Raw genomic sequence first — 19,256 nt, 5'->3', positions numbered from 1 at the left:
TCAACAGGATCATTTAGTTTGTATTTTGATGGGAATCAAAGGCTACATTTTAGACCAGTCAACTGCATCGATAAAAAATGCAATAGGTAAGAATGTCCATAAAAGTATTGACTTTTCAGTATTGACAGTAATATTTTAACTGACCAGTGTTTAACTTTCCACTTGTCTTTAAAAAACTAACGCTGTCATATTTTCCTGGGCAGATAACCTGAGAGAGTATGTACAGTTTGATGCAGCAGCCCTCATGGAAATCCAGCTAGCTTTATATGTCTTTCAAGATGCAGTAAGTTTTGTCTGACTACCTCTGCCTCAACACACCATTTCCCTAACCTTGTGCAGAAGTTAAATTCAGGTTTGGTATGACATGACATTTATAACATACACAAAACTGTTTTACCAGGTGAGCATGAACCTGAGAGAGCACAGCATCAAACCCCACTGGATGTTTGCCTTAGACAACCTGCTGAGGGGGGCTGTGCAGGTGGCCATCACAATACTCTCCCCTGGCAAGTAGACATTGATATCTTGCTTGGTTTTTTTTAGCCCCATTTGATATTCATTGTTTCTGAGTACAGAGAAATGTAGTTACATTCACTTGTCTAATTATTGTAAAAAGTAAAATAATCCAAATTCATTATTTTATGTATAAGTAAGATAGTATCTTAAAAATGTACTGCTGCCTTGACATAAGTGAGATCAAACTCTACCTTAAGTAAGCATTAACTAATATCTAACCATTGCCTACCCTAGAGCTGGGAGCAAACCTAGCTGGTGTTACCAAAGGAGATGAAGATGTTGTCACCTCAGGTGTTTCCTCTGCTAATTCCCTAAAGGCCATAGCATATCGCAAGCAAGCCAGTCAGGAGTTGGAGATTCAAAGCTCTCAGATACAGGAAGAAAATTTAAGGTGATTTGTCTGATTCTTTCTATCTCTTGCATTGATGGCATTTTTCTAATAAAATCTTTCTATTTGCATGTATTACATTGTTACCAAATGTATTAGATATGGTATTATTTTCTCTCCCAAAAAAAATATTTTATTCAAATGTGTAGTCATTAAATCTGAAATGTTATATATCACTGATTTGCTTGAGAAGATTCCATGAAATAAGTTGTTTTAAAATTTGTTAGACTCCTGCATGAGCTTGTGGAAGCCCAGAAACAGTACCAGGCACTTATACAACAGAGTCTACAAGAAAAGAAACTTTCTATTTTGCAGCTCAGGTATAAAATATTCATCAATGGCATTTTGAAATTGTGTATTTGGATGTGTATTTATATCTTGTATATGTAATATAAACTAATGTGTTAATTCATATTGTTACCTGTTTTATAAACAAACTCCATCCAGAAATAATAAATGAAAAATTTAGTGTGAATTGTGTGTATTCCCTAGGGTAATTTTAACTGGAGAGGGTAGTCCAAATGATTCAAGAGAGTCCTCGCCAGCCCTGGGTAAGAATAAAATAACATTCTTAGAGGGATGAATATCATAACAGTGTAAAGAAAATAATTTTATTATACAACTTCTTTGACAAATGATTGGTTTGATATGCTTCACTATGTAAAGGAAGTAATCAAATAGTTAAAATTTTCAACCAAAGAAAAGCAAAAGATAGGTTTGACATGATTTAATTTATTTCTCCAGCAGATACAACCCAAAACACTAGTGATATTGACCAGCCAGATTTCTCCAGTTATGACCAAGATTTGGTCAACTGGCTACAAAATCTCAGATTAGATGCACAGGTCATTCAAACTGTAAGTTTTGTTTGAATGGTTGTGAAGATAATTCATACTAATTTCTGTACATGTAGCTGAATATTTCATTTGCTAAATAAGCATTCAAAATAATACTGTAGATTGGTAAAATATTTGCTAAATAAGCACTCAAAATAATACTGCATTGTATGTGAAAAACATTTGCTTAGAAACACTCATAATAATACTGTAGATTTGTGAAAATCATTTGCTAAATAAGCACTCAAAATAATACTGTAGATTAGTGAAAATGAGTAGATAAACAGTGGAAATAACAGGAAATATTTTGTAGATTTGTGAAGAAGAGTACACATTGAATGATCTGCTAGAGTTGGTCACATGGCAGGATATACAACATCTCAAGATGAAGTAAGCCTATTTCATTGTGTTGTACTTTGTAAGGCATTAGGTGGTGATCATTAGCAACTATTTACATTATTAAATTATTCCGTGAAATACGCTTGTAAATATAAATAAAAGTTGTTTTGCTCTCTTGCAGAGGGGGTCTGAAGTGCAGATTATGGAGAGCTGTCTTGGAACACAGAACAAAAGACAGGGAAAATGGATAACTTCTGCCTTTCTCATATATTTAATTAAATTATTTGCCTTATTTGTAAATAAACCTTTGAATGTTTCATGCTAATCACTTCAACATGCAAGAGTTGCTCATGCTGTGTTGCATGCATGCTAAATAGATTTGTGTCAAATTAAAACCCATACTCAAGCCTTAAAGAAATATTTGTCTACTAGTTTTGATTTTTTTGTATTTTGTAAGCACAATTGACAAAGAAAAAATGTCAAACTCTCCCAACACTTAAGCCTTTATTAATATTTCATCTGTATATTGAATTTTGGAATATCTCCACATTATATCTTTTTTTTAAGTTAATTTTGAAAAAAAAATTCCCTTTAGGAAAAAACTAGGGAAACTTGAATACAATTATTTATTTATTGGGAAATGCTGGTTTTTGTTAGAGTAAAAATTGGCTATCGCAAATACCACATCAGAGAATAATCTTAGAAAACCTTGGGATGGTTCATAGAAGCTTTGAAAATACATACATGCAGTAAAGCAACAATTACAAAGCATTTTTTCTTCAGTTTGTTTATAATCAAACAGAAATTGTAGAGGTTTAATCACCACCTCACAACTTTCACTTTGAAGAGTGGTTCTGAATACATAAACAGCATAATAAAATAGTTGACTAGTTGACATTGGTAAAGAAATTCAGTGAAAGTCTTCCACTAATAAAATTTAGGCTTTCTGCTGGGACCACTGTGTAGGCAGGATGTCATCAAGAGTTAAGTGTGCTTCAGGTTTTTCCATATTTTCTTACCAATAATAATAATAAATAAATTAAAAATTTTTAAATTTGACAGTCACACCTTCACCAATGTTCTAGTATCTCCACTGTCTTCACATGTCTGCTACTACTGGTACAACGAATATTCTTGTTTCCCAATATCTGCTAAGAAAAGGAAATTACTACCTCTTTGATAACAGGGCATGTTGCCTAAAAAGTGGACTTTCAGTGTTTTTAATCAGCTGATTAAAAAATAACTTTCAGTGTATTTAAAAAGGTTGCTTAAAAGTCTGATAGTTGTAGGTATAAAAAAAAACTGTAGACCCTATATGTTAGTGTTGGCTTGAAGTCCCAACTTGAATCTGGCAGCTTTAGCTTATGTTAACTGGTCATTTAGCGCCGTCATAATGTAGGGGTATTTAACACAGACTAGCCTCAAACCATCATTCTTGGACTCTAGAATTTAAAAAAAAAAATTAATAACAAAGTAAATTTGTGTTAACTAAATTGTTTCTTTCAGTTTATTTTGTTCTCATGTATTTTTTTAAGATAAAATTTAAAATTTTCAGTTTTTTGAATTATCTAAAGTGAATGTAAACATAATATATTTATTTTATTCCTATGTTTTTTTCATCAAGATAAAACCCATGTAGGGTGCAATATTTACTTTGTTCCTTGAAATAAATTATGAGATATAAAATTATTTACAGCTGTGTACACTGATCACAAAATCCATATGTAAATACGAGCTCATAACTTCATCAGATTGAGTTGTTATTCATTTTTATGCACAAGGAAACTATATAGTAACATATATTGAGAGCTGGGTATTAGTTTCATGTTTTTGCCAGCTTTTTTAAATCAGTTTTTTTCAAAGAGCCAAAATGTGATATGAAATTGTTTTAAATAAGCATTTCTCAACTTGAATTTAAGTAGGACAAAATTAGGAAATCATGAGTGTTATTTTTTAAACACAAAAATTGTATCATTTTCCAGTGTTAAAAATGGTGTTAAGACTAGCACTTACAGGCACAGACAGCTGTCAATGTAGTGTAAGCTGTTTCAAGATTTACAATTTATATATTTAAATGTCTTTTTATAATGACTTCTGTCATCAGAGCTAAGCTGTTTTAAAAACAAATTTAAAATACTGAGGTTAACTCAACCGGTTTAATACATATTGTTTACAAAATATCCTAACCTTTGAGCTTTCATTGGGCTTAGCAGGCTTGAGCCTTAATTGTCACATATTTTGTTTCAGTAGTAGATAATCAGTATGACATTAGTTTCAGAAAATTGATAATTAATTGTGACTGTTGCTTCATGTTTCAGTAATAGGTAATCAATTGTAACATTTCTTTCAGAAAGAGTAATAATTGTTAGTTATTTCAGTGGTAGAAGACTTGTTTTAAGAGTAGATAATTCTGTTTCAATAATTGATTGTGAAAATTGTTTCAGTTATAGATAATTGTGATACCATATTTCAGTAATAGATAATTAGTTGTGATATCATTTGTTTCTGAAATAGATTATTAAATGTGACAATTTTTCAGTTGTTGATGAAAGTGAAAGCATGTTCTAATAATAAATAATTACATCAATGTTAAATCATTTGTATCAGAAATAAAGAATTAATTGTGACATTTGTTACACAAGTAGATAGTAAATTGTGATATCGTTTGTTTCAATAGTCTATAATTGGCTGCTATCCTGATATTTAATTAACATAGTTTTTGCTTAATCATGTCTTTGGTGTGGAGAAATTTAAAAAATACCTGTTAATCATAAAAGGATAAAAACTGGTTCAGACAAGTTGACTGTGACATGTACAATGGATTTTCATACTGTCTTAATTGTTGTCCTGAGGTGAACACTTGTGAAATATTAAATGTTTTTTTTTTAACATGTGACAGTGTTGAATACTGTTCTGTTTGTGTTTAACTAGCCAATCAAGCAGAAATAATGAGATGGCATTTGAGTTGTGGAGGAAGTATTAAACTTGTGATTTGTTAACTGACTTGTTTTCAGCTTCAGTTGCCTGTACAGCTGCTAAAGATATTATTTATTGCATCAACACTGTTTTTAGTTTCATCATCTTTTTTTCTAAATTCACTGTCTGCTTCCTAGATAATACAATTCACCATTAAAGTAGTACTATGTATTGTTCTTCAATATTTTATATATACATTATACATGAATCCATTAAAATATAAATAGATTTATAGAAATTATGTTATTGTATTTATTTGCATGACTATGTGAAAAATCAACCCTATTACAAATGCATTATCAAAAATGTCAGTTAACATGACTTCAGCTAAAAAAAAAGTATACATATGAGCAAATAAAAATGTAGTTATAATTTGGATGTGTTTAATTCAAATGAAATTTTTTTTTAAACATTCAAGTTATAAAAAAAAATCTTATTTAGTTTTTGTCAGAATTTTTTCTTCCATTCTTGTTAAAGACCTTAGTAATTGTTCTTGCTGAAAGTGATGATTCATCTCAGCTGTTCATATTTTTGGTCCAATTCCCAACGCTGCAACTATGTTTTTATAATCCGAGCATCTGTTAAGGAGGAACAATTTTTACCACTGTGTTGATCTTCCAGTTGTTAATGTTAATTTGATAGTTCAGAATGTGATAATAAGAGAAAGATTTTACTATTTAAGGAACAATAATCATTTCAATGTGTGTTTACATCTGAAAAATTTAAATCCATCTTACATGATGTAAATAAGCTTAAATTAACACTTTATCATAATAAAATTTATCTTTTGTTCTTCCCAAATTTGTTGCCAGCTCAATTGATTTCATCTAATATCTTCAACAGCACTAGCACTTGTGATACAGAGTCTGAAATTTCTACCATTTGTTTACCAGCTGTGTAATTTGAATATTTATTATGCTTATACCATCATGTCTATGCCCTAACATAATCACATATTGTATTGATGACATTAAATAGGTCTTATCAAACGTGTTTTATAAGAAATATTGTAAATTTGTACATTGTAATAAAGAGATCAAATGTATGTCCCTTGAACATGTTTTTGGAATTTCTAAAAGATTTTCATTCACAGTCAATTGCTTACGGTTTAACACCCAGAAAATGCAGTTTATTATAGGCTAAACACACGTTTTGTGCCCACTAGTATCAATGAAGTCACCACTAAGCTCCAATTAAAACAAAATATTCTATACTTCGTGTGTATCAGATGCAAGAAGAAGGTAGATTTTGATAGTTCCAAATAAGTTTAGGAAAATAAGCTCACTAGATTTCAATCAAGACAAACTTATCATGCTGGTGGGTATGGAAAGACATTTAGAAACAATCATGACACAGCAACTGAACAGTTTCATAAAAGTGGATGCACACTATACATCAAATAAAACAAAACTCTGTATCATTTTAAAAAGAATTTATACACATATTACAATCTGAAATATTTTCTTCATAAAAAGATACATTGTTAATAATGTGTCACGCCATTTATACATTTTATAATACACTCAACTTCCAGCTTTAAAAAGTTAACGTATTGTAGGTTACATTGATTGGATAGTTTTGAAGGGAGGCAAAAAGCTATTGATATTATGTTAGTGTACAAAGATATGACTTGTACTAGGATTATGGCCTTATATTTTGCCAATATACATTCATATGACACTTAAATGTAAAGTAATACATATTAGTTTGTTTAAATCAGACAAAATCCTATGTAATTTATTTTAAAATCTTTATATTAATAATTAAGTAGCATTTGCTGCAATCTTTACTATTTAAATCAAAATTTTAATATCTGCCTAACCATTCTAAGCAGCTTGAAGAATACAAAAATAATTCATTTAAAATTGCATGTAGCAAAACTTTAAATGTCTAGTTTGAAATGTTTGATTTTGATAATCAGATAAACATAACTAGCAGCAGAAGCATCACATTTTAGGATTATATTAGATTAACTTACATATTTATTCTAATAAAATCCTTAAAAAATCTTCTAGTAGACTGAAGTGTAAATTATATTTTACTGAATTTCTTAAGAGATGTCTGTGTACCTTGTTAGTCAACAATTATGAATGATTGGGAGAGTACTTCAATTTGAAGCACAAAACAGAATCATAGTCCAAAGCCACCTGAGAACATAAAATGGAATGAAAAGCATGTTCATGTTTTAATTATTCACCCTGGTTACCAAAAAGAAAACCAACTGAAAATAGAAGCTTTATAATATTGCAATTAAGGATAAACTATTAAGACACATGATATTTCTTTTAAAAAGTACAAAAGCTGTGAAAATGACAAATTATGTTTATCTTAGACAACCCATAAAACTACAAATAAGATAACCAAAGCACACAGAAAAAGTTATTTACAAAATAATAGCTAAATAGATTTAATTACTGAAAGAATAAAATGTGTTGCAGGATATTAAATTTATCTTTTAGAAGAAAAATTTGGAAAATTAAATTGATTATGATTGTTAGACAATGCTTGTGTTTACAATCTTTTACAAAAATAGAAACAGATTGAAAAAGTGCTTATTCTAATTATTACATTTATATACCTTTACAAAATATTACTGAACAGCAACACAGTAAATTCCTTCGAAAATAATACAAATCAAAACACAACACACAATAGATAACTTTATTAACATAAATGCCTATTTTTTTAAAGTTTGAAAATAAATCTGAAATAAGAAACATCATATACTATCATAGAAACATTTTTAAATTTTTGTTTACAGTTTTATAGGTATGAATAAAACTTCTGTACAACTATCAGTACCTTAAACACAACTCAAAATAAATATAGAAAACTCAAAAGAAATAAAACCATTTAAAAATAGACACTGTGAAAGTATACATATATTTTTATTTACAGTAGTAAAATTGAAAGCCAAAAATGTCTGCAGTTTTCTAATTGATCACACTGCATAACTGTTTAATAGTTTCTTCATTTAGTGTGACAAAAATATTCAGCAGACAAATATATATTTAGTACAATAAATTATTGTCTACTACAGTAACTGACAAGGGTTACAATCCATTACTTAAATGATAGGAAATTTTACATTATTACTTATATGAAAACAAATTTAACGTTGATTGATATGAATTTTAAAGTTATTATGCAGTCTTTGCTCAATCATTCTGTGCTTTTTTAACTTCGGTAAACACAAACAAAACTCAATTTTTAACTAGGGCTTAATTGACTTTTAACTTTCCAGTTTGTTGTAAAGGTTAAGGTTATGCTACGATTATAAATCTAGCCCAAAATAAAACTGACGCAGTTACTGACATTCAACCTTTGTTCTATTATTAAGCGAACCTAAATAGTAGTAATTTTATTTGCTATCTCTCACATATCACCAAGAAAATAAAATTATTTCCAGCAACCACTTTTTATTATGCAGATGTGAAAATTCTGTATAAGAAATAAAAACCTAATAGAGAACAAAAAACAATAATAAAGTGCAGGTGAAAGCAAAATCTTGTCTAATGATGAAACAACACAGTACTTTGGATTTGACAGGCAAACAACTATAAGCAACTAGTAGTTAGAATATTGATAAAATTTGTTTGGATGGTACTTCAAAAAGAATTTTAAAGCTCAATTTGACTTCTATAATCTAAAACGGAAATGTCTCCTTCTTAATGTATATAATAAATCTAAATAAGAAATACAATAATTTTACATCTTTATACAAGCTAGCAAAAATTCCATTTAATTTAAGAAAAGAAATCTCAATTTCTCAAATAAATTGTTGACAAATCTATATTTTATACAAGCTTCGGTAACAAAAAAGGGTAATCACTCCAAAGTCTTCACTCATTCATCTCGTTTAACAGTGATCATTTATTCTGAGCTCATAGACAACAATGAGTTAATAGTGGCATCCTTATTTCCCCTGTTGGCCTCCATCACTGACTTGATCACCTCATCTTCCATGTTGGGAAACATGTCCTTCACCTTCAAAACATCACAAAGTAACAATTAGTAACTTCCAAATAGGTAACTTGCAAATAACATTTCAAGTAAAAAAATACCATTGGTACAATGGATTAACGAACCTGTTTTAAATCTTCTTCTGTGTACAAGGGACCCTGTGGAGGCTGAGGTGGATAAGGTGGCATCTGACCCACTAGAATTCAAAAGAATATTTTTTTATTTCAGTAAAAAGTCAACATGTAAGATGGTCAAAAACAGCTTTAATTTTGTTAGTAATAATTATTGATCAATACTTTTCTTCACACCAATAATTATGGTTCTAAGAAAAAAAAGTCCAGGTTCATTGAAAAAACAAAAAAGTAATAAATGTAAACATGAACAAACTGTGGTTAAGAAAAAAGTGACTCTTTTCAAAACATATTTCAAGATAGAGAATAAATTGATTTTTAGTAACAGTGGGTGTAATAGTATTTTTCCACTAAATATTTGGTGTGTTGTGACTTGAATGTTCAGGTAAAACTTTTAACAGGTATGGCACTGCTAGGATATAATCTTGTATGTCTTACACTAACAACTCACTTTGTCTTCATAGTGAGTAAAAAGTTTACCTGGTTGTTGAACTGGGTAATACATAGGCATCATCATAGGCACAGGTGTGGTGTAGGTATAGCTGATGACATTACTTTCAACAGGAGCCTTGAGGAAAGAAGATTTTTAATCATTTCAATTTTTTTAAAACATCTATATTACAAATTAAAAAGTCATTCTGTAACAAATATTACACAAAATGTATTTTATTAACAGACTAAAGTATTCAATATTTAAACAAGGAAGTTTGAGCTCAAGTGGAAGTTATGTAAATCTTCAACTTACTGACAGCGTCAGGACCAAATTGATAGTCCCCTCCTTGTCATCCCCCTGCCTCCCACTGAGCTGAAACCACTCATCCACTGTTTCCCCAGTCATGACAGTTTCTGGGAGCTTAATGTGAGCCCATGCAATCCGGTCATCCACAGTGAATGATCTCTGGGAAATTTTCACAAAAATTAAGATATGGGTGATGCTAAAACAGTATAAATGGATCTAATTTTACACTCTGTACTACAATAGCTTACTTCATCAAACACTTCTAGATACATGGAGTCCACTCCAAATGGTAAGTATCTGTCAAAAATAAAAATTATTATTGATATACAGCATTGTTATAATTTTGCAAATATTTACTAACTATATACAAAATTATTTATACTATATACAAAACATGTTTAAAGCAAATTATTCCTCATTTGATTAGAGTAATCTAATTAAAATATCTAGGACTAAATATTAATACAAATTTTTTAGACTATGTTGCATACACTAAAAATTATTTTTAAAAATAAAAAATTTAAATTCGTACGCAGTAACTGTCTTATTCCATCGTGGAGTTTTTGCTCCATTGTAAGCTGTTGGTGTTTCAAACACTGTGTGCCCCAATCTGATCCTGCAGTATGGATCCATCTTAGTAATGCCATAATTCTTGGTCAGCTTTGCCTGATGAATAATCATAATCTTTGTGTTACAACTTTTAGCTGTGCTCAACTTTTTAACAGAGCTAATCAGTTTCAAATAAACCAAATCAGTTTACACACATTTTATAAATTATTTAGGTTTAACACTGCTGTAAATTTACAAAAAAAGAGCTCATTAATTCATACTACAAGTGACACTGTTGTTTGACAATTAAAAAGCATGAAGAAAATACTGCGTGAATAAGCACCTACCTGAACCACAGATATGCTCAACCTGCCAACAATGTTGCCAGTAGAAACAACATTGCCACCAGCTTGTTGCTGCGCCTGTAAAATCCTGGCGATGCGTTCATCTTCTTGTTCTTGAGTCAGTGAAGGGCCTGTGCGCAAAAAGTCAGTTGGCAATTCACCAACCATAACCTGGAGACAGAATACTTTTGTCTTTTAAAATGAAGGAATATTATCAGCTAACTTTTGTATGATACTGTAAGACCTGCGTTGGAAACTAACTTACTGCCAGCTTGGTGATATTTGCAAATCTTATGGATGAGAATGTAAGGGTTAAGGTATCATGGTTAAATTAGCAATTCTAGGTTTAAGCAATAAACTGATTTTAAAAAAAAATAACTAGCTAAAACGTTCTCATGTTTGGACAAAAAAGCATAAATCCCCCACCTTACACCCTCCACACTGGACATATAACAGCTGGAATCTGATAGTTGACCATGTCCATCAACATATGCCACATTACAGAGAATAAGTATAATATGTTAATATTAATTTTCTACCTTTGCTCGTGGTTCATTTGTCAGATTGTGTGTTTGGTGATATAGTAGACCTATGTCCTATGATTATTCAATGTGGCCAAACGAATACATTAGCTTTACTATTATGATAATTTGGTACACATGTTCAATAAAAATTTAAATAATCCTAGATGCAAAAGTCTATAGGTGTTTTTTTTTAAACTAACATTTTTTTTTTAATCTAGAATATATTATTATATATATTGTGGATTCTAATTAGGCAAGGCTTGATCTCATTAGATTAAATTGTTACTCATAAAACCATTTACAATATGAATGAATGACATCATGTGTGACATCATGTCTGAATGTACCAAAATATTTTGAGGAATAGCCTATTTTGATTGGCTGGAGCTGGCCTCCCCTTTTTTAATTCCTAAAAATAGACCAGGTCAAGAGTTTGTCTTGTATTGGTAATTTTTGGGGAACTTATTTAATTTATTTTTAGTTAGGCCTACAAAGAGACATATAATTAACATTCTTTTTATAGTCTAGATCCACATGTTGATTTAAAAGGTTATTTTTAATAAATGTATTATTTTCAAATAGAAATCTAGATCTACACATGATAAAACAAAAAATATAATTATATTATATGGAGCAGGGGAGGGCCTACAACTAGAACTTTTTTTTCAAGGGAGAGAACAACAACAACAAACAACGATACTGATGTCGTTTCAGCATAATCTTTTAAATTATGGTATGATTAAAGTTTACAGGGGTTCACAAATATAAAACAAATCTGATAATCTACTTTACCTGGTTACGCCTGTTAGAACCAGCTGGCGATAGACTACCTGACGGACTCGAAGTTACTCCGTTTGTGGACGCCATATTTGTTGATGAGTAATGTAGGTGTGATTTCATTGCACAAAAGAGTACTATTATAAAAAAATTAAAAAAATAAAAAAATAAAAAAGCCAAGCAGGTTTAGGCTGCTGGGGAAAATAATCAATTTTTAAATACAGTTTGCCTATCTTCTATCTAGATCTATATGAATTTAGGTCTTGACTTGACCAACAAAGACTATCAATCTATCAATCAATGATATGCCTTTTGTTTAACGTCATAAAATCTTTTAAAATATCAGTTTTATTGAATTTTATTAATACAATCTTATAAAAGAATAGAATCGTCTATTTTTTGTTAGAGAGAGGCGTAAGGTTCTAGATCTAGTGAAAATGTAATATTTATAAGGAGAAACAAATTATAATTCAATTACTAATTCAGTTTCCAGTAAGAAGATGTCGTCACAAACCAAGGGTGGTGGTGGGGTTCGGACTTTTATGACGATGTGTGACGAGAGGGGGGGGCGAAGGTGCGATCATTGTTACGTGTCACTTTTGCATTTTAAAAAGTAAATTTTAAAATTATTTTTAGCCGTTATTTTGCGTTTTTTTTTTAGATTTTGTTTTAAAATTAGACTTGTAAAAAATATTAATAAGCTCAATGTTGACCCATTTCAGTTCAGTTGGCATTTTGTGCGACAGGGGATGGCATGGTGTGGGGTATAAATAGTTTTAAATAACGTGACGTCGTTTGATTGGTGACTAGTGACCTCAATACTGAGTCAATAGGCCTACTGTTATTATTATACTGTTATGATTCTAGATGGGGTCTATGCAGTGTTTCTTCCAGACATTTTTCTCCGGGGGGGCACTTGAAATCTTCGGGGGGCGGTAAACTTTCTTCGGGGGGGGGGGGCGGACACTGTTAAAAGTATATATTTTCTATATAAATTATATAAATTTCCTTTCGTTCGGGGGGGCGGTAAAAAAATTTATTTTCCAGAAACAATGTCACCCATCTTGGAGGAAGTGAGTTAAGAAATTTAAGTCTTTATAGGGAAAAATGCCCATCATATGTGTGACTGAAAGGTGGCGTGGGATGTGGTGTGGGTCTAAGAAAGCTACGTAGCTTATATTTTTTACTTACAAAAAAATTAAGGGGTTAGGCTCCGGTAAAAAAAAAACACAACTATTTTTCCCTTACTACCTATGCTAATAAGTATTCGTCCATAAACGACATCTTACTCTAAGGGGGAAGGGGGATCCATAATTTTGTGACGGTGTGTGATGAGGGGGAGTTCAGATGGTGTGACTTTTGAGTTGTAAAAAAAAAGACAATGTTAGAAAACGAGTTTTAGCCGTTATTTCGCGTTTTAGAAAACGGTTTTAATAAATTGTAATAGGAGTTGATTAAAATACTCTATGTTGACAGTTTTTGAAAAAAATATCGATGTTTAAAAAAAATGCAACTGCAATTTCGAGAGGGGGGCGGTTGTAGACAGAGGTGTGACGTCATTTTAGGGGGGGTCTGGCTTTTTGTGACGATGTGTGACGGAGGCGTTGGGGGAAGGTAAAAATCGTCAAAAAAAAGCGTAACGTCTTTTATGGATAACCCCTAAATAAAACTACTTGGAAAACAAATTAAAGAGCTCTTGTTGTATTTTAGGCCTATAAGTAGGTTATTAAAAATAATTTAAAGGTAGCGTTTCGAAATGTACAATTTTTGAAGTAATGTTGGAGTCTTCCATAAATGACGTAAATTCTTCATGCCGATCCCCCCCCCCCCCTACACACACACCAAAAAGTCAGCCCTTCCCTCCTCTGACTAAAACTCCATTTTCAAAAACATCCATTTCTTTTTCATAAGAAGGTAATGTAACAAAAAAATGAACAGTATGCAAATAAGCAAAACTTAACTGGTTTCATTCATCATAATTCATATCCCTCATAACATTGCTAACCAATAGACCATCGGATAGCCTGCTAATGATGTTTGCAAATCCAGGTCAATGTTGTTTGGCTACACTGATCAATCGTCATTATAATTTACATATTTTTCTTTAAAGTGTGGCATCACTCTTTCCACTCCCTCCCCCCTCCACTACGAAAGTTTCCTACACCTCCAGTATAAATGCGATCGTGTATCAAGCTTATGACGTCTATTTCTGTATTCTTTCATCACTCACTTCAGCAGAAGTGTAAACATGACCTGACCGTGATTTGTTTACAGGCTTTGCAATGTCAGTCAGGTAATGACTATGGTTCATATTCGTTTAAGACAGGGGTCTCCAAACTACGGCCAGCGGGCCGGATGCGGCCCGCGAGGTCCTCTCATCCGGCCCGCGGAGATCTTTTTATCCACTCAAAAAACATTTGTTGGTGATAGCTGAGGAACTTTTCCCAGAAAAATCAAAGACATGTCTGGAAGAAACTGGCCCCCGAACTGAACTTTGATAGTCAATGCGGCCCTCGGGCGGAAAAGTTTGGAGACCCCTGGTTTAAGACGACCACATAGAACTGTCCCTTCCCTAGTGCACACAGCATCCACATAAATTGACTTTTGTCAGTCTTCTTCCTCCCCTCCTCGTTTGTCATTTTGATGGCGGTTAGAAAAGTTAGCTCTTGTTTTGTTCAAGCACAAACACATTTTTTTAGCATTGGAAAAAGAATTTTAGCAACAATTAACCAGGGCCTATTTTAAAATTACAATCTTACCCCTAGCTTATTCAATGCAAATCCACCCCTCTTTATGTACCTGCCATCAGCTCACTCATAATGGCATTACTGTCATGGGCTGGTTCAAGCACTGCCTTGACCTATTTGGACATCATGTGCCCAATGAGAGGAAACTCAACAATAGCCCAGAGTAGACCTAATGTTCTGTGAGCCATACATACATGGTTGTCTAATACATTGCTGTAGATCATTGCCAAGAGGAGAGGGTTCCTTACAGCATTACACCAGATGGGTACCTGACTCACATTAGGGAAAGTAAAGGTGGCTGGGCATAGTGATGACCACAGTATCCCTTCATATGAACATGAACTCTACTTCACTAGGACCATCGGGTTTGAAAGGGAATATTACAATTATAGATTTTAAAACTGATTAAGTTTAAAGATCAGCAGCAAATGAGCTAATAGAACTTCCTGAGGTTGCAATACATTTTTTATGGAATAAAATATTATGATTTTACTAGCATCACAAGCCCTTAATACTTGACATTAAATCAGATGCTTTACACTATTAGCTTGTATAGCATGTAACACAAGCTAAATGAGTATGGGGATAATTGTTATGTGGAAAGTCACAAGGATCATCTTTTGTGCTCAACTCACATGAAGAAAGCTTGATAGCAGTCCATAAACATATCAACTCAACTCATATAGAAAATTGTTGCAAGTTAGTGGGTCTGTATGTGTATTAAGAAAAAGATTAACATAGATGTTTCTATTTACCCCTGTCTAAAGGGTTTAAAATTTTTTAAAATTATAGTTACTTATAATGAGAAATAACTTTTAAAAAATCCTTTAATGGTATAAATAAAATTTATTACAGAGTTTATCTGTATATAATACCAAAGATTTTATTAGAAAAAAATCATAACAATGTGTAATTCTTTACTACAGCTTTAAAAAGTATACTTTTCAATTTAACCAAAAAAAAACCCATTACAGTTTCTACATGTATCACTGACTGCATTGTGCTTTTCAAACTAAGCTTAAAAACATAATGAATATTTTGAAGAAATAGTAACTTACACACATGACTGTTTCTCAACATTGAAGCTAAAAATCAGCTTAAATATTTCAAGACTAACATACATTAAAAAAAGTATTTACAAAAAAAAAATAAATTTATATCCTAAAATATACAACCCTTTCACAGTAAAATAAATATTTTGTATGTTCTAATTTCTGCTTAATGATACTTCCTTGAAGTTACAGTGCATTAGACGTTCAAATCTTAGAAATGTTTAAATTTTGAGTTTTCTGAATGAGAAGCTAAATTGTCATTTTTAACAGCTACACAAAAAAATCACATAAATTGGTCCAATGATGCACAACCTCTCTTCATTCCAACCATTCATTCTATTCTCTACCATTCCAGGAAAATGCCTTCCAGTCTTCATTTCACTAGTCCTCTCCAACAGGAACTGCATCTTCTAACCGTTTGTTAAACTTGAGTCTGATTTCTGTGATATTATCTCCCTTGAGTGTATCCTGTACAAACTGAACACTAACATCCATCTGAACCTGGAAAATGGAAGTGGTAACCATACATTATCAAATATCTGAGGTGTGGGGTATCAACTGGTAACCATACATTATCAAATATCTGAGGTGTGGGGTATCAACTGGTAACCATACATTATCAAATATCTGAGGTGTGGGGTATCAACTGGTAACCATACATTATCAAATATCTGAGATGTGGGGTATCAACTGGTAACCATACATTATCAAATATCTGAGGTGTGGGGTATCAACTGGTAACCATACATTATCAAATATCTGAGGTGTGAGGTATCAACTGGTAACCATGTATTAAATATCTGAGATGTGAGGTTTACACTAATATATAATAAAGCAATTATATGTAGAAGAAAACTGATGAATGTAGCTATGTATTTTAACATTTTTCACGCAGTTGCATTTTGATTTATAAGCTTTCTCAACACATCGCTGGATTTCTCCATCTTAGTAGGTATTTAAAAAGCATTGAAATAAACTAGTCCATATTGTTTTCATAATAAACAAAATGTACAGAAGAAAATTTGCTTACAAATACTAATAATTAACCATTTTACATGAACTATTGGTCGTCTAATATTATTGTAAATACCATTTCTAAAGCGCCTCTCAGAACTCCACACATGAGATTTGAGTAGTTGAGGTTAGAGTGACCGGGTGGCAGTTCTACAAACTCAGTCAATGGATTGGACTCAAGAAGAAGCGAGAACTCGTCCCCTGCCGCACTCCAGTTGCTGACTGCTGGAGTCAATCCTAAGTACATCTTAAAGGCCACCTAACAATATCAGTTTTATTAGCATACGAAAATTTAAAACATAATTTAAGCTTTTAAAAAAACAAATATGCTCTTGGTTAAAAAAAAATGAATGTAATATTCAAAAACATAAAAATACCTTTGCAATAACATCTGCTGTTTCCCTAAAATCATTGCATCGACCTTGGTTTGCTCTTGCAAGGAAGTCTTCAATCAAACGGACACCCATATTATAGCCCCTGTACATTGAGTAAAGGATTTTAAAACAAATAAAAAGATGATAGATAATTAGCTCTTTACTTCTGTAGATAAAAACCACTCTGTTGAAATGTTAATCCAGGTTCTTTTAGTTTAATTATCAAAAATTTTCATAAGATATGAGAAAATATTTACGTTTCAATACACATCTATAATTAGGTCAGGCTTTTTAAAAGCTAGTTTGTTGTTTAAACAAAGTTTTCAAAATCTTGAATAAAAACCAAGTGTATTTTTGCCTGGGTGGCTACGGCTACACAATTATAGTTTACATGAAATTGGACTAAAGTTAATATTGTAATAATAAAGACTAAAGAAATCAAATATACACTATTCAAAAAATAAAATGTTACTAAATGTATTGTATTAAATAATTATATTACAACTTAGGCCTGAAAAAAAGGATGATTCTAATTTCTCATTATTATGTAGTATAAATGGTTATTTCTTTCTAAGGGAAAACAATACAACAGTATTTTATGTACTTAAATCCCAATGAAGTATATGAATATAACAAGATACCAACATTTTTTCCAGCTGTTTGTTAACTTGATCATCATTCTCATAATCTTTTATCAGTTGAGCTACTAACGCACCATATGTTAATGTGAATAGTTCCCCATTCTGAAACAAATTGAGAACATAAATTACAATTACTTTCAAAATGTCCTAACCTGAACAAGCTGTAAGAGAAAATTTCATAATTTATTGTCAAATTAAGCCCTGGTGTCATGGTAATTGTTTTTAATTTTGATACATGCCAAAGTAATTTAAACATTTTTACAGGTTATCAGTGGCATAGCAGGATGTTGTTAGGCCAAGGGGGTGGTTAGGTACAAATTTCCACTGGGCCTAGATCTACAATTTAACAATAATTAAGTAATCTAGATCTAGGCCTAATGCTTTTACAAATTTTACATGTCACTATTTCTTCTTGCTTAATAAAACAGATATCAGGAATGTCTGATATTTTTTCGTCTTAGAAATTTAATGTTGACATAGTTTAAGTATTTTAATTTCAACACCCAAGTCCTAGATCTAGCTAGATCCAACTGTTAAGTAAATTATTTTTACCTCTATCTAGCATGCGTAATAGTAGATCTCATTCTATATATTTATATAAGCCTATGTGAACTTTAAAAAATGATCAGAAGTAGGTCTGTTTTTCTATTGGCTTGAAAGGGGGGGGGGGAAGGAGAAAGAGAAAAGTGAAGACACAGACGATCTCAATTAGCACTTGTACATTTTATTACGTATGCTATATATGTAGGCCTGCTGAACACAGAGTGACCCCCGCCAACTGTGGTGGGATTTTTTGCCCGCGGGGTAGAAAATGAAAGCAAGCAATCGCTTTAGCGTCGATGTTTGAAAATTTTATTTAAAAATTTTTTTTTTAAAGCACACATGTTTTTAATAACAAAAAATAAAATGTCAAAAGGCATTTAATAAAAATGAGTTTGTGATGCCCAGCAATGTTTTTTTATGGCATTATTCGGGGAAGTGGAAGCACACAAATAGAAAAGGGCTAAGATAAGGGAATCTCTGAATCTGACTGAAAAGTGGGTGGGAGGGGCATCAACAGTTTTTTTCCTAGATCTAGGAACAGCCTTTAGAAAGCCCTTTGCAGCATATACAGAACAAAATAACAACATACAACTTTTCTAGGATCTCCAGCTCGATTGGCTTGCCGAGACATTACTGTCTTTATTCAATATTTGATATTGTTTGTTCAATAAAACAATAATCCAAGCCGCAAAGTAGATGCAATTTATTTTTGTTACTAGCGGAAGTAAACAATTCTTTGTAACTTTATAAGAAAAAGAATCCGATTGGTTTTTCATTAAAATGCGACCAATCATACATAACGT

At 31.7% G+C, this 19,256-nt stretch overlaps 3 protein-coding genes across 17 annotated transcripts in view; 1 reads left to right on the top strand and 2 right to left on the bottom strand.

Annotated features, from left to right (window-relative positions):
- LOC131936978 (mitogen-activated protein kinase kinase kinase 15) overlaps window positions 1–2,497 on the top strand; it is a 29,683-nt gene extending 27,186 nt beyond the window's left edge. For 14 of the 15 annotated variants that reach the window (XM_059294136.1, XM_059294140.1, XM_059294130.1 and 11 more), the window contains 9 exons: window positions 8–86; window positions 204–283; window positions 401–506; window positions 751–907; window positions 1,132–1,224; window positions 1,397–1,455; window positions 1,649–1,761; window positions 2,054–2,130; window positions 2,261–2,497. In XM_059294136.1, the coding sequence (XP_059150119.1) occupies window positions 8–86; window positions 204–283; window positions 401–506; window positions 751–907; window positions 1,132–1,224; window positions 1,397–1,455; window positions 1,649–1,761; window positions 2,054–2,130; window positions 2,261–2,330 (834 nt within the window). In that variant the 3' untranslated portion in view covers window positions 2,331–2,497. The remainder of the gene's footprint in view (window positions 1–7; window positions 87–203; window positions 284–400; window positions 507–750; window positions 908–1,131; window positions 1,225–1,396; window positions 1,456–1,648; window positions 1,762–2,053; window positions 2,131–2,260) is intronic. The other variant, XM_059294129.1, reaches the window with a different exon arrangement.
- A 3,975-nt stretch (window positions 2,498–6,472) lies between these two features.
- Window positions 6,473–12,192, bottom strand: LOC131936979 (toll-interacting protein B). Its single transcript, XM_059294145.1, has 8 exons — window positions 12,098–12,192; window positions 10,785–10,952; window positions 10,421–10,554; window positions 10,137–10,185; window positions 9,895–10,047; window positions 9,630–9,717; window positions 9,144–9,214; window positions 6,473–9,042 (listed from the first exon to the last, which is right to left on the bottom strand). Exons 1-8 carry the CDS (start codon window positions 12,170–12,172, stop codon window positions 8,929–8,931), a joined length of 852 nt encoding a protein of 283 aa, XP_059150128.1. The 5' UTR covers window positions 12,173–12,192; the 3' UTR covers window positions 6,473–8,928.
- Window positions 12,193–15,666: 3,474 nt separating this feature from the next.
- Window positions 15,667–19,182, bottom strand: LOC131936977 (trafficking protein particle complex subunit 3). The gene is made up of 5 exons (XM_059294126.1): window positions 19,043–19,182; window positions 17,915–18,012; window positions 17,273–17,372; window positions 16,972–17,154; window positions 15,667–16,382 (listed from the first exon to the last, which is right to left on the bottom strand). The coding sequence occupies exons 1-5, from the start codon at window positions 19,082–19,084 to the stop codon at window positions 16,263–16,265; spliced, it is 543 nt and encodes a 180-aa protein (XP_059150109.1). The 5' UTR covers window positions 19,085–19,182; the 3' UTR covers window positions 15,667–16,262.
- Between the last annotated feature and the right edge of the window lie 74 nt (window positions 19,183–19,256).

The sequence above is a fragment of the Physella acuta genome, unplaced genomic scaffold (assembly GCF_028476545.2).
Source record: "Physella acuta isolate Inbredline_101_S28 unplaced genomic scaffold, ASM2847654v3 ptg000197l, whole genome shotgun sequence".
In the NCBI taxonomy this organism is placed as follows: Eukaryota; Metazoa; Mollusca; class Gastropoda; family Physidae; genus Physella; species Physella acuta.
Note: the sequence above shows the minus strand (reverse complement) of the source record. Positions and strands in the feature narration are given on the sequence as shown.